Raw genomic sequence first — 13,136 nt, 5'->3', positions numbered from 1 at the left:
ACGTCATATTCTAGCTAAGTAGGTATGATAAATAACCGTGTAGTTATATAAGTTTAAATTTTCGCCGGTATTGTACGAGCGAATAGCTAATTCAACCCACATCGTTACTGAAATCACTCAATGTCTACCTACTTTCACGAACATTTTTGCATTCACTCGTACGCAAATATAAATAATATTTGTAAACTCAGCTATGTTCATAATTTTGGTGCGTTCTTAAATGAGTAATATTATATATAATAATTCCATACACACTACTCGAGCTCACATTCTACAAATGTTTTCACGCCACATTTGTTTTCATTTCCTAGACATTTAAGCTCCTATAATCTAATGACATTTGTATGTACTCTATGTATAAGATTGCTTACGAGTGGGTGTATCATTATTAGGGTGTGTCTTAGATTTCTGGGGTAATAGTTTTTTTGAAAAACGTTGTAGTCCTTTTTGGTTTTCTTGAATTAAGATTTGAAGAGTCTTCAGTCGGAAGAAAATGTAAACGTTAACAGTTTGTATAGCATTTATATATATTTATAATAGTCCCATATAAACAATATGTTCGGAGATTGTTGCGTTGCCTTGGACAATAATCTGTGCGAAATTTCGTGAAAGTATCTTGTCAAATAAAAAAGTTTTCTATGCAAGATCTTGATTTTGATCGATCAGTTTGTATAACAGCCATATGCAATAGTGATCCGGTATCGACATTTTGACAAATGAGCAGCTTTTTAGTGAAAAAAGACGTGTGGAAAATTTCATATCGATATCTGAAAAACTGAGGAACTAGCACGGTTATATACAGACAGACAGACGGGCATAGCTTAATCGATTAAATTGACAATTTAAAGCAAAAATATATTAAAAACATTAAAAGTAAATATTACGTTACACCCTAACATACATACATACAAATCCATATACTTAGTGTGCACATAGCTCGATATATCACCGTCTTGAGTCATCGCAGTGTTTTTTCGTGATTTTAAGCAGTTAATTAATTAATTGAGTTTCCTTGATATCATTGCCAAGTGTTCTAATGATTATTGTTTTCTCTCTTTCTCGCTCTCGTTCTCGTTTTCTAATTTCTACTTTGTGCTGGTTGACTGTCTGTGCATTCAATTAAACAATGCAACGCTTTTAGATATGCCAATGTAATACCGCTTCCTGAGACGCGTGTCGTACTTCAGCAGCTTGGAGATGATGATAAAACGGAATATATAAATGCCAATTATGTCAGAGTAAGTAAGAAATTATTATAACAATCACCAGCATACATCTTCACTATACCTATAGTTTGATGTATTTATACTTATATACATATATTGAAATATCAAAGAAAGTCACTTCAAATTTATATTTGTCAAAAATATAAAGGAAAAAGATTTAACTGTAACATAAATTAATTAAAATTGACAAATATGAAACTTTTAAATATAACCTAGTTTGTGTAACTCTTTTACAATGTTAAAAAGAAATGAAAGGGGAAATTTTCATGTGTCTGTTAACCCTTAGTCGCGCGCTCTAGTACCAATCATAAGTGGCTCGCTCGACATTTGCCTTATTTGTTCGGTCGTCAAGTCACGCCTTGATCTGCCCAATTTATATCATCGAGATGGTTGATCAAAGGATACATTTTAGCATGGTCAACTGAACTATTTGTTAAATCATACTTTAATTATCCTACCAGATATTTCTGTTAAAATTTCTATGGACTTCTATCTAAAGCACGTACGATTTTTCGATTTATATTATATAACACGATTATATTATATTATCAGACAAATTTTGTAGATGATTATGGGTATTATATGTTTGTATTTCAAAATTATGTAGTAAAAAGATAACCCCCACTATTTTAATTTATTAGTGTTCTGTATTCGGTTTTTATAAAGTCAGAGAGTAAATATTAACTGACGAGCATGTTTTCGAACCTCGAAAGCTTTTACATAAGATTTAATAACGGTTTTTGGACTTTTTTTTGTGTGATATGGAAAACACGAATAGACTGGGGTAAAACTGTTACTGGACTCAAATAACGACTGATATTATGAAAATTCGGGTTCATGATATATTAGATCAAATTTGATACGGCCTATATGAAGTGCGCGCAAAAACTGAATCGATAAAACTTGTGTGAAACCGAAAAATCCGCTTCGGGGAACGCACCATGAATCCATTAACCCAATATGTATATAAATACGAGTATCAGCTGCCAACACTAATTGACATATGGAAATCAAAGTTCACATTAACATAAAAAAAGGTTCTACCAATATAGGAGACAAATTTTATCGATTCAGTGTACGTGCGCAGTTCATATGGATTAGTCCGGGTCAAATGTGAAGGTGAATTATTGTTCATATAAAACATTCACACATATTTATATACATATGTTTATATTTATTTTCTTGTATATGTATTAATGCATATATGTGGATTTCTCTTTTGAAGGAGGGGTGTCACTGTGCAGGCTCTGAGGAAAATCTGGTTGGTAATCTTAGTAGATAATTCCTTATTGGATGATAACGATTTATAGTCTTTGTTATACTTGTTTGTACATATGTATGTACTTACACCGAGCATCTCGTTTACTTTTGTATAGTACACTTGTTATCTTCGTGCACACTGTCTGCACACACATTTATATGTACCTATGACTATGTACGTCGAGAATGCACACTGTTTGTTGTTATTGTAGTTTAAATTTTACCTTGTGTATTATTGCTTTTATGATTACAAAAAGCAGTAAGCGCAATAATACGCGATTATTTGATGTTCCAATTTTATTCCCTTTCTTTGTCACACAAGCTCTTACATACTGTTGGGGCGTAAATACAAATCTACGCGCATGTATGTAAATATATACATATATTACAGCATACGTTATGCTCATTTTAGGAGTTTGGTTTTTATTTATATATTATGTGAGTGCACATAGAAAGTATATATATTTATTTAAATATACCACGACAATCCAAGCTTAAAATATAATTTGAAGTGCGTTAAGCTCCATTGACACTTTCGTTTGTTTGCTGAGGGCACAAAATTCGGGACTTAATTAAAGGGGGAAAAGTTTGAAGGTAAAATCTCGCAATGGACTAAGTGTGAAGCTTGATGAATCGCATTAAATGAGTGCTAACAAGTCGCAGATTTTTTGCCTAAGCAACATTCTGATCAAATTTGACCCGAACTGACCAAACAAATATAATTTTCTCGTATTTTAATACAACTCTTTATTATTGCCTTGAAAAATGGGTCCTGAGTTGATATAAGCATGCCAACGCTTAATCCAATTTTCAATACACTTGTTATAAGCCTCGGCTGGAATGGTGCCTTCGGCGAGACTCAGCTTTTTCATTTTCGGCTCAGTTTTGGAGCGCCATTAGCTAGATTGTTGGACAATTTCGACGTCATATTCATAAACCCATGATTCGTCAAAAGTAATAGGATCCTCAGCGCCGTCGGTAAGCATCTCTTTTGCAACCTCTACTCGTCGTTGTTTCTGAAAAGATTCAGATTTTTTGGTATGAGTCTAACATTGACACGCTTTATACACAAAACAACTACTTGTGGTCATAATAAAGTAAACTCCCCAAAACATTTGTGCAACATTTTCAACGATTCCTAAGTCGTGATTCCATTGGAAACACGAAGTTCCAAGCGTACTCGTTATAATTTTATAAACACACACTAATTGACATATGGAGATCAAACTTCACACGGAAATAAAAAATGGTTGTACCAATGTAGGAAAAAAATTGCATCGATTCGGATGCGCGCGCAGTGTAAATATACTAGTCTGAGTCAAGTTTGATCAGATGGTATGCTTCGTAGAACCTTAAATATAATATGTATATACTTAAATCCAAATCAATAGGTATGAATCATTTCGGCCACATTCTGTTCAGTATCATTATTATATAGACATAATTCGTATGTACAAGTACATATAAAAATATGTTCGTAGGTTTGTCGTCAGTCGTACTTACAAACAAACACAAACTTAATTGACTTATTGAACGATATATATGTTAATGTAAATATATTTGGACATATACCTACATATGTATATTGTATGTAAGATCGCATGTAAATAGGTTAACATACAAAGTAGTAGTAGGTGTAGTGAATTAGCCGAAAAATGTGGGTGTCTATGAATGCATTTTCAGAGAGCAGACATTTTCAGCATTTTGAGCAAACTAGTCCGCACATTTCCCCGCATTTAATAATAATACTTATGTATGTAATTAATATTTAATTTTTTTCTTTTAAACAGTAATGCGCATATGTACATATACATACATACACGTAGAATTAAAGGGCGTTGATTAATCAGCTCTAATGTAAGCGAGTGTTCGTTGGCATTTGTGTATTTGTCGCACTTGTGGTTTAACGACCTCTAACAAATGTGACCAAAAATTACTTATTTTTTAAATTTTGAACTTACTTTACAAATATTATACAACAACACATGAATGAATCATTCGTTTTTATATCTGAAAATATGTTTATAATATTTAAGATGTGATGTGCACATGTGTTGAGCGCATTATAATTTCAGTTGAAGAAAAGTTCAATATAATCAGACGATAATTATTAGGTTCAAATAAAATAATAAGACAATATTTTTCGGCAATTGATTGAAACAAGATCGTATTTTCTCATTGTGTTGAAAATGTCAAATTTTGTACCGGGAAGTGATGATTTGCGAAAAGCATTAAATGTTTGTTTCCATTTGATGCAAAGTGCTGCAAAGTCGTATCGACTGTTTGTCGAGCCATATGGCGATCCTGCTCTATCAGAAGCACCATGCAAAAGATGGTTTCAACGATTCAGAGATAATGATTTTGATGTGAGTAATAAAGAACGTGGAAGACCACCAAAAAAGTTTGAAGATGCTGTACTGCAAGCAATATTGGATGAAGATCATGCTTTGAGGCAAAATCAAAGATCCGAAAGTGTGGAAAGTGGGTGCCACATAAATTGAGTGAAAGACAAATAGAAAACCGAAAAAAGCATTGTGAAATTTTGTTTAAAAAACACGAAAGAAAATCAGTTTTGCATTGAATTGTCACTGGCGACGAAAAATGGATTGATTTAAAGAATCCTAAATGGAGAAAATCATGGGTTAATCCGGGACAACCATCAACATCGACTGCAAAAACAGAGCGATTCGGTAAGAAGGCAATGCTCTATGTTTAGTGGGATCAGAAGGGCGTGGTATATCATGAGCTTCTAAAACCTGGTAAAACTGTTAATACTAATCGCTACAGACAACAAATGCTCAATTTGAACCATGCATGGATTGAAAAACGACCAGAATGGGCCAGACAACATGGCAAAATATTTTTGTTACACGAAAATTCACCTGCATACCAAGCAAAAATCGGTTCAGGATACAATTAAAGTACTTGGCCTGGAGCTGCTACCCCACCCACCGTATTCACCAGACTTGGACCCTTCCGATTACCATTTGTTTTCATCAATGGGACACGCATTGACTAAACAGCGCTTCGATTCCTACGCACAAGTCGAAAATTGGGTGTCTGAATAGTTTGCTTCAAAAGAATGATGATCAAAATGTATAAAAAGTAATGGTCAATACTTTGAATAATTTTTTTTTACTTTCCCATTCCCTCTTAAAACTTATTTACAGTTTTAGTACCTCCTCTACCAATCACAACATTACTCTTCAAAATTTTTCTCATTTAAAATCTTGGAACCTTCTTTTATTTATGTTCAACCATTCGTCTTTCGAGAGATGACCGCTATGGGAACAAACTTCTATTGTTGCAGAATCTGCTGTGACAAAAATGAAAGAAATGTACAAAGATATCGAATTGATGACATCTACAATACTTTTATAGTAATTTGTAAAATATAGCAGTGTTTTCTTTTTTTTGCATGATGTTTTCAGAATCTATTTCAAATAACTTCTTAATTTTGCACTAAATAGACACGTGTTTTTTTGTATTTTTATTTCTTGAACTCTAATATGAATTTATAACATAATTTATTATAAATAAATACCAAAAACACATATTCTCTTAATTTACAGGGCCCCAAGGACTCACCCAATTACTACATAGCCACGCAAGCTCCTCTGGAAACAACAGTTGCCGACTTCTGGCGCATGATATGGGAACAACAATCACGTGTAATTATACAATCAACCGATCTCTATGAGAATGGTATCGAGAAGTGTGCCGAATATCTGCCACCATCTGTCACTTTAGACAATCACACAACATACGGCGATTTCCAAATAACACTTAAACATCGGGAAGTCAAAGATAAATATGCCATTTCAACCTTGATGCTTAAGAATACAGCCGAGAACATGTGTCGTGAACTCACGCATTACTGGTACAAGTGGCCGGAAGCGGGTGTACCCAACGAGGAGGCGCCCATTATAGCAATGTTATTAGAGGCGCGCTCATCTCTCAAAGGTTACGTGAACGAATCGAGAGAGAAAAATTCAAATGCAACACTTAATTCAGATGGTAACGGTCATGGTGATATAGTCCATAATGGTAATGGTACCATGGTTATCACAGTAGACGATGATGTAACGAACAAATTGGGAACGGAACGTGTAAGTGGTGAAGGAAAAGAAAGTGGCGGAAATGCCGAAATAAATGGCAATGTTTCGAGTGTGGATAAAATGAAGAGCACAACGTTGAAGAATCAAGGGTACGTTTGTTGTATGTAATCTATGTCCATGTATTTAATGATTGACTGGTTTTGTGTATTGTGTTAACAATACATATGTTTAGCAAAATTAAAAAAATAATAATAAGTTTAAAAGGAACAGTTGACCAACTAACTGAGTCCAGTATTCCACCAGAGCAGAGTTCTAGCAGTCTCAGTGTATTCTAATATTTGTTACTGTTTCGTGCTCGTTTTGTACTACATGTTTGTTTTTATTCTATTTTTTCTACTTTTAGTCCCTTAACGATTCACTGCTCTCCAGGTACTGGACGCACCGGCACAATTATCGCCTGTGACATGGCCATACGCAGTCTGGAGACACCGAAACGTTCGGTTGACATTCCACAAATCGTTTATTATGTGCGACGGGGGCGAGCGAGCGCAGTTCAAACCAAGGAACAATACGAATTTATTTACAAGGTGGCACATATGTATGCGACAAAGATCACAAATCTATCTAATGATAATTGAGATCGCCAGTAACTGATAAATATCATCGGCTATATAAATCATCGTCCGATATAAATGCATATATAGTAAATACATATACCCGTACATTGAAATTTACATCTGATTTTTTTAAAGGAATAAGTAGTCGCATTACGCTGCGAGTTTGAATGTACTTGGTGGGTCGTGTGTCGCCACTCCAGTACCCCACATAGTCAAAAGATCTAATACTATATGTATGTGTTATACATATATCTAAGTATCTTGGTGTATATACCATCTATATCTACATAGCTTTCTCCACCTAGTGAATTTAACTTCTTGCACTTTTGCCCCGCTTCTTTACCCATAAATTTGTATTACTATGTATATATAATATATCTTTTTTTAAAAGAAAATTATGTACAATTTATTTTTATTTGTGGTATGCAAATGCGTGCATTGCCTTAACTAATAATTATACTATTGAAAAATATTCCTCTATTATTGTGATATAAACATACATACATTTTAATTACTGTAAATTATGTTTTGTTTAATTAAGTTGTAAATAAATATAAAATACGATTATGTGAAAACGCAGTTGAATAACCGCAGAATCAAATGTAAAAAGTTAAAAGTAATAAAACTAATTATACATATTGAGATATTATCTAAAAAAGTTACAAATAAAACCATATGAATACTTCTGAAAATTACAATTATTAATTGTTCTTCTAGTCAAAATGTGCATTTAACAAAATACCGAAATTCGTAGATATTATAATTGAAGCAATTTCCATTTTTGTCAAATGTTCGACAAGGTTTTTCCTTCAATTCTTGGCGTGACACTATATAGCGAGCATATCTATGCTAATTCCCACAACAGCCTATTTGAGGGTATCGGTTTTTATCTGGCCTAGGCTCTTATATTGAAGATCGAACCCTGTTTGTACCGGTAAGTAAAAAAAAATACCGCATAACCTAAAAAAGTAGATCTGTACAAGTTTTAAGTAAATGTGTTTTTGTTCTTAGTTTTTGAATTATTTTAACATTTGGTATTCGGAGAAACTATGAACTTGCCATGATATCTGAATAGACATGAAAATACATACATGATACATGCAGTATCTGATTTTGTGCACGGTCGTGTATTGGTTAAACGGTCGCCACCAATGGTAGTTAACGGTGGAAGTTCGATTGGTGTGATAACAAAAAGTTTATTTTAACAGCAGAAGGCTTCTCATATATCTATTCAATTTAAAATTTGTTGTCTCTACCTTTGTCTGATAAAATCAAAATCAAATAGAAGAAGCGCGAGCAATCATCTAGCAGAGACGACTTTCGCCAATCATATTATATGTAAGGATATACATATGTATCTTGTATGTATGCTATCCGAACCAAAATTTTCCCAAAACGTCATGACTTTAATTACCATAAATACATAACTATATACAAAATACAAAACATATACAAAGTGCTCTGTTTTATTTTAAAAAGTCGAAAACAGTTATCTGGCCAATATTTTAACTGAATTCGTTTTTGTATTTATAGTTATATATTGTCGTACTATCTTCATTAAATAAAAAAATTTTAATAACTCATTCAATTGTATATATGTAAATAACCAAACTCTCACCATATACAATTTATAGAATATTTTTATATGATGGAAATTAAATTATAAAATTATCCGCATAGATAATCAGCTTTAGACTAGATGTAATTCCTTCGCGTGAAATCTTTTGTACCATGTAATTTAATAAAAAAAAAACTACAATATTTGATTTGATTTCCGACGTAGCATCAAATATAAAAGCTCAGTGTGTGCAATTCAGGGATGCTTTTATATTTTGCGCTACCATACCACATTACATTAGCGACTTCTTAAAAATGGCAACACTACTAATTTGTTTATCAGCTGTCAAAATTCTTATCTACTACAAGAGAAGTAACACTAAATCAACATTTCTACTGCGTGGAACAATCCAATTGCTATATCTGTTTTACAAGAATAATATATTCATAAGTACTTAACATCATTATATCATTCAAATAAAAATGAAGTTTTTCATAATATTACTTACATTAACTGTAATATCACTGAACGCTTTTGCCAAGGAAGATTCGAAACCCACGATAAAAATTGGTATCAAAAAGAGGGTGGAAAATTGTGAAGTAAAAGCACGCAAGGATGATACTATTCACGTTCATTATAGGGTATGGTATTTAATATATATGTTCTAACTTCAATTTAATATTCGTATATTTATAGGGTACGTTAAAAGATGGTACTGAGTTCGACAGTAGTTATGATCGTAATAAGGCGTTTTCTGTGAGACTTGGTGCCGGGCAAGTGATAAAAGGATGGGACCAAGGACTGTTAGGCATGTGCGAAGGTGAAAAACGTCGTTTGGTCATACCACCTGAATTGGGTTACGGCAAAGCAGGAGCTGGTGACAAAATACCGCCAGACTCAACTTTAGTATTTGACGTTGAATTAGAAAGGATTGATAGGCCAAAAGTAGATCTTTAAATTTACTATTAGCTGAATTTTAATTTCCTCAAATAATTGCTTTTTTCCAAATAAAATCAGTTATTAAGGTAGTATGAACCAAATGCGAAATGTATTTTCGTAAAAAACTTAAAAACTATTTTATGTATTTAAATAAAGATTGAAAAGTTCAACACATATTTTAATACTTTTTAATTGTTTTACGTATAAGCGCTAATCGTTGTTTATGTGCCTCTGTAATAGCTGCACGTTTATAGGGTCGCAACTCATCTGTACCAAATCCAGGTATCCACATATTCCATTTGCGCTCTAAATGTAGTTGAACATCGCGCACTTCCACTTTTGAAACCTTTCTGTGTTTCGCAAACGAACAAGTCGCCTTTACAGCGTCCTCCACAAAATCATCTGCAATTTGTAACAAGAGTTCTTCAACATCTTCATCAAGCTGTGCGGTGACATCAACTTCACGCACTAGTTCAAGTAATCGTGGTTTTGTTAAAATCTGTTGTCAATCAAAATTATTATTGTACGTTTTATATAATAAACTTATTTTATTTTCAAACAATTTACTCACGGGTTGATTTTCCGTTCCTCCACTTGTTTTTCCTCCCCCACTCCCACTGCCACCAGCTGTTCCATTGGTACCTGAATTTCCAGAATTCGCATTTTGTGTACTGCCGCTGCCACCACTTGCCGCATTATTGGTAGAAGTAATTCCAACAGAATTAGAACTTGTCAAAGGACTACTTTGAGAGGGCGATGCCATAATGAAGTCCTGCGAGTCGTCGTAAGCGCCGTTGCTATCGAAATTTGTAAAAATATCCGACATTGTATGTTTTGATTTTTGTTACCAATGTATCGGATATGAGGTAAGACAATATGGAATTACCAGAAACCAGTCCAGTATTGAGGGGAAAGCTGGTCTAGTGTTTTTAATGTTTGTGGATAGGCAGTTTACAGGAATTTTCATTGACAGGAGTGCATAGAGTAAAATATAAAGGTAAAACAGTTCTGTGACAAAATTAAGAAGATGCTTTGTTCCAAATATGTGGTTGTTTTAAAATTTTGTGTCCAAGTAGTTTTCAGTGAAGTAATCAGTTGAAAGGTGTATAACTTCGTTCGTAGTTTTGGTTTTAAAAAAATGCGCTAAGTATAGGCAGCCTATATTATAAAATTAAAATTTATATTAAATTCTAATAACAATAATAGTAATATTTGAAACTTATGTTAAGCCAAATGGGACAGAGCTTCAGGAAATAAATGATATATTCGTTGTGTTTACATTTTTTATTACGGCCACTTACTTCGCTTATATTTCTCTATGCGTTCACCACAATAATATTTTTATAAAAACTATGTTTACTAAAAATTATTATATTCTTCACCGAGAACTAAATTGTTTCATACTGCACTGTCAAAATATGGTCAAGATAATTAGTTATCTTGATGTCAATATAACCCACAAAGGGTTGCCAGACGATTGATATTTTCCAGATATTTGAGAAATTTTCAAAGTTACACACACTAATATAAAAATTTATATTAATGAAAATAAATGTATTAGTTAGATCTAAATTATATTTATATATTATATTTTAAAAACATTTTTGTGAACTTTGAAATTGCCAAATAAGTCAAAAAATATTGCATACAAATTTGATATACAAATTTGTATATCTGCGGAAGTTAAGCCTTGAACATACGACGGAGTAGTCACGCATCCATCTATTTAGTTTCCATTATATGAATATATGTAAGTGAAATGAAATTATATTCATATACATATGATATGTTATATCCATATGCAGTAAGATATTACATATACACTAAATATTTATATTATATGACTTCCGAAATTTTAACAATAGACATATTTACCTCATTTAAAAACCACTAGCATATACATATATACATGTGTACCCATACATCCTCTTTAAAATAATAACACAGAAATAAGCTTAACAAGTCTTTGTTATTCAAAATAAAGTCGAGAACGTTTATAATATATATTCTCTGGATAAAGTAGGGTTACATAACTAAAATACCAATTTTTAACACAGTTTACATCTGTCATTTTTTATGGTTATATTGTGTTTTGGAACATTAAACTACATACATATATTTATATTCACCAGTCCAGGTATTAACGTTTTGCTAGTTTTAAAGCAAAATATATACCCATCACAAAAACTAAAACCATTGCCAATTTTCGTAGATTTGCACGGTTAACACCCTTTATAGAACGAACAACATCGCCGTTGTAAATAAAGACGTTACGGCTCTCTTCTATAAATTCGGCACGGAGGTCATCATTAAAATTTCCATAATTATCATTGAGTACTTGTCGTAACTTATCCTTCAAAACTGAAATTTTCTCCGGAAAATATGTTGCAGCACATCCCTCTGGGCAAATGGTAACTTGGCTTGGCATTGGACGGTTCTCAAAATCATCCAGTCCCGTATTTAAATTAGATAATTTCACTTCTTCCTCTTCAGCTTGCCTACCAAACCAAAGTTTTCTCTTAATCATTCGTTTCTTTTGCAGCAATTGACCGCCGGACATTAAAGCCATATACATTTGATATGCATACGCAAACAACAGTAATTTGTTTTTTGCATTGACCTCTTCTAAATGAAGAATATATTTCTTAACACTCTCTCTTGGTTCGTAATTATCTTTCCAATTTTTGCCAAGGAAATACGCCAAATCTTGTTCAAAGGCTGATTTTCGATGAAGTTCTTTAGGAAGTAAGTTTTCAGGAAGATTTTCCTCCAAAAATTTGTAAACTTCGTAAAACGCTAATAAACCATCAAACCAAACAGCATCGTCCGATAGCGCTGAAACAAAGCATTTTAGAACAAAGGCTACTTCATCTCGTGAGACTTACCTAAAGCAAACTTTGCATTCACAAGCACATCACTAATTTTATGCACGTCTTTCGTGGCTTTACGCAATTCCTTCGTAAAAGTCATATCTACAACAGACTCTGTAGCAACATCGGCAGTTGCTTGGTCTTCTGTTAGTTTTGGTTCTGAAGAAACTGTTTGCGACGCAGATTCCATAATTATTTTATTGTGCGATTTGCTTTTGATTACACACTTCTAACTAAAGGTTATTCCTATACAGCCGTTTCTGCAAAACAAGTAATTTTATTGAATTGATAGATAAGGAAGAACAGGAATAAAATACTAAATCAAAATACTTCACAATCGAATTTATAAGCAACTTACAAGTGTTGCCGGGCAAAATAAATTCGTTTACACAAGTAAACAAAATATTAAATTTTTTAACTTTAACAGATACTAATACCTTCGAAATAAAAAAAAAACGTTATTAAGGTTATTAAAAATCTCAAAAATATATAATATTACCTTTAATATGTGATAGCACATCATATTAACAAATAGATGTATCAAGTTCATATTATTTAAAGGTTCCGGATACTTTACAACCCAACGTAACGGCAACACTGGTGGGTGG

At 32.8% G+C, this 13,136-nt stretch overlaps 4 protein-coding genes across 8 annotated transcripts in view; 2 read left to right on the top strand and 2 right to left on the bottom strand.

Moving 5' to 3' along the window:
- Positions 1–7,853, top strand: part of LOC106617419 (mucin-22) — a 45,320-nt gene extending 37,467 nt beyond the window's left edge. For all 3 annotated transcript variants that reach the window (XM_036377431.2, XM_036377427.2, XM_036377428.2), the window contains 3 exons: positions 1,142–1,238; positions 6,059–6,693; positions 6,948–7,853. In XM_036377431.2, the coding sequence (XP_036233324.2) occupies positions 1,142–1,238; positions 6,059–6,693; positions 6,948–7,182 (967 nt within the window). In that variant the 3' untranslated portion in view covers positions 7,183–7,853. The remainder of the gene's footprint in view (positions 1–1,141; positions 1,239–6,058; positions 6,694–6,947) is intronic.
- Positions 7,854–9,080: 1,227 nt separating this feature from the next.
- Positions 9,081–9,832, top strand: LOC106617390 (peptidyl-prolyl cis-trans isomerase FKBP2). The gene is made up of 2 exons (XM_014234535.3): positions 9,081–9,360; positions 9,416–9,832. Exons 1-2 carry the CDS (start codon positions 9,202–9,204, stop codon positions 9,674–9,676), a joined length of 420 nt encoding a protein of 139 aa, XP_014090010.2. The 5' UTR covers positions 9,081–9,201; the 3' UTR covers positions 9,677–9,832.
- Taf12 (TATA-box binding protein associated factor 12) lies at positions 9,737–11,102 on the bottom strand. Of its 2 annotated transcripts, none has more exons than XM_014234534.3 (3): positions 10,960–11,102; positions 10,230–10,455; positions 9,737–10,157 (listed from the first exon to the last, which is right to left on the bottom strand). In XM_014234534.3, the coding sequence occupies exons 2-3, from the start codon at positions 10,419–10,421 to the stop codon at positions 9,837–9,839; spliced, it is 513 nt and encodes a 170-aa protein (XP_014090009.1). In that variant the 5' UTR covers positions 10,422–10,455; positions 10,960–11,102; the 3' UTR covers positions 9,737–9,836. The 2 variants fall into 2 exon arrangements, with proteins under 2 accessions (XP_014090009.1, XP_014090007.1); XM_014234532.3 differs by having other exon boundaries at positions 10,230–10,816; positions 10,960–11,097.
- Positions 11,103–11,608: 506 nt separating this feature from the next.
- On the bottom strand, positions 11,609–12,864 carry Ho (Heme oxygenase). Of its 2 annotated transcripts, XM_036377693.2 has the most exons (3): positions 12,846–12,864; positions 12,544–12,788; positions 11,609–12,493 (listed from the first exon to the last, which is right to left on the bottom strand). In XM_036377693.2, the coding sequence occupies exons 2-3, from the start codon at positions 12,716–12,718 to the stop codon at positions 11,799–11,801; spliced, it is 870 nt and encodes a 289-aa protein (XP_036233586.2). In that variant the 5' UTR covers positions 12,719–12,788; positions 12,846–12,864; the 3' UTR covers positions 11,609–11,798. The 2 variants fall into 2 exon arrangements, with proteins under 2 accessions (XP_036233586.2, XP_036233587.2); XM_036377694.2 differs by lacking the exon at positions 12,846–12,864 and having other exon boundaries at positions 12,544–12,839.
- Between the last annotated feature and the right edge of the window lie 272 nt (positions 12,865–13,136).

Source organism: Bactrocera oleae, chromosome 2 (genome assembly GCF_042242935.1).
Source record: "Bactrocera oleae isolate idBacOlea1 chromosome 2, idBacOlea1, whole genome shotgun sequence".
Classification (NCBI taxonomy): domain Eukaryota; kingdom Metazoa; phylum Arthropoda; class Insecta; order Diptera; family Tephritidae; genus Bactrocera; species Bactrocera oleae.
Note: the sequence above shows the minus strand (reverse complement) of the source record. Positions and strands in the feature narration are given on the sequence as shown.

Excerpts from the sequence above, each read along its gene's own strand:
- Taf12 (XM_014234532.3), bottom strand. The coding sequence starts at position 10,484 with ATGTCGGATATTTTTACAAATTTCGATAGCAACGGCGCTTACGACGAC. Across the intron at positions 10,158-10,229 it reads GAGGAACGGAAAATCAACCC|ATTTTAACAAAACCACGATT; the intron begins GTGAGTAAATTG and ends GATTGACAACAG.
- Ho (XM_036377693.2), bottom strand. The coding sequence starts at position 12,718 with ATGGAATCTGCGTCGCAAACAGTTTCTTCAGAACCAAAACTAACAGAA. Across the intron at positions 12,494-12,543 it reads GAATGCAAAGTTTGCTTTAG|CGCTATCGGACGATGCTGTT; the intron begins GTAAGTCTCACG and ends GCTTTGTTTCAG.
- LOC106617390 (XM_014234535.3), top strand. The coding sequence starts at position 9,202 with ATGAAGTTTTTCATAATATTACTTACATTAACTGTAATATCACTGAAC. Across the intron at positions 9,361-9,415 it reads CTATTCACGTTCATTATAGG|GGTACGTTAAAAGATGGTAC; the intron begins GTATGGTATTTA and ends GTATATTTATAG.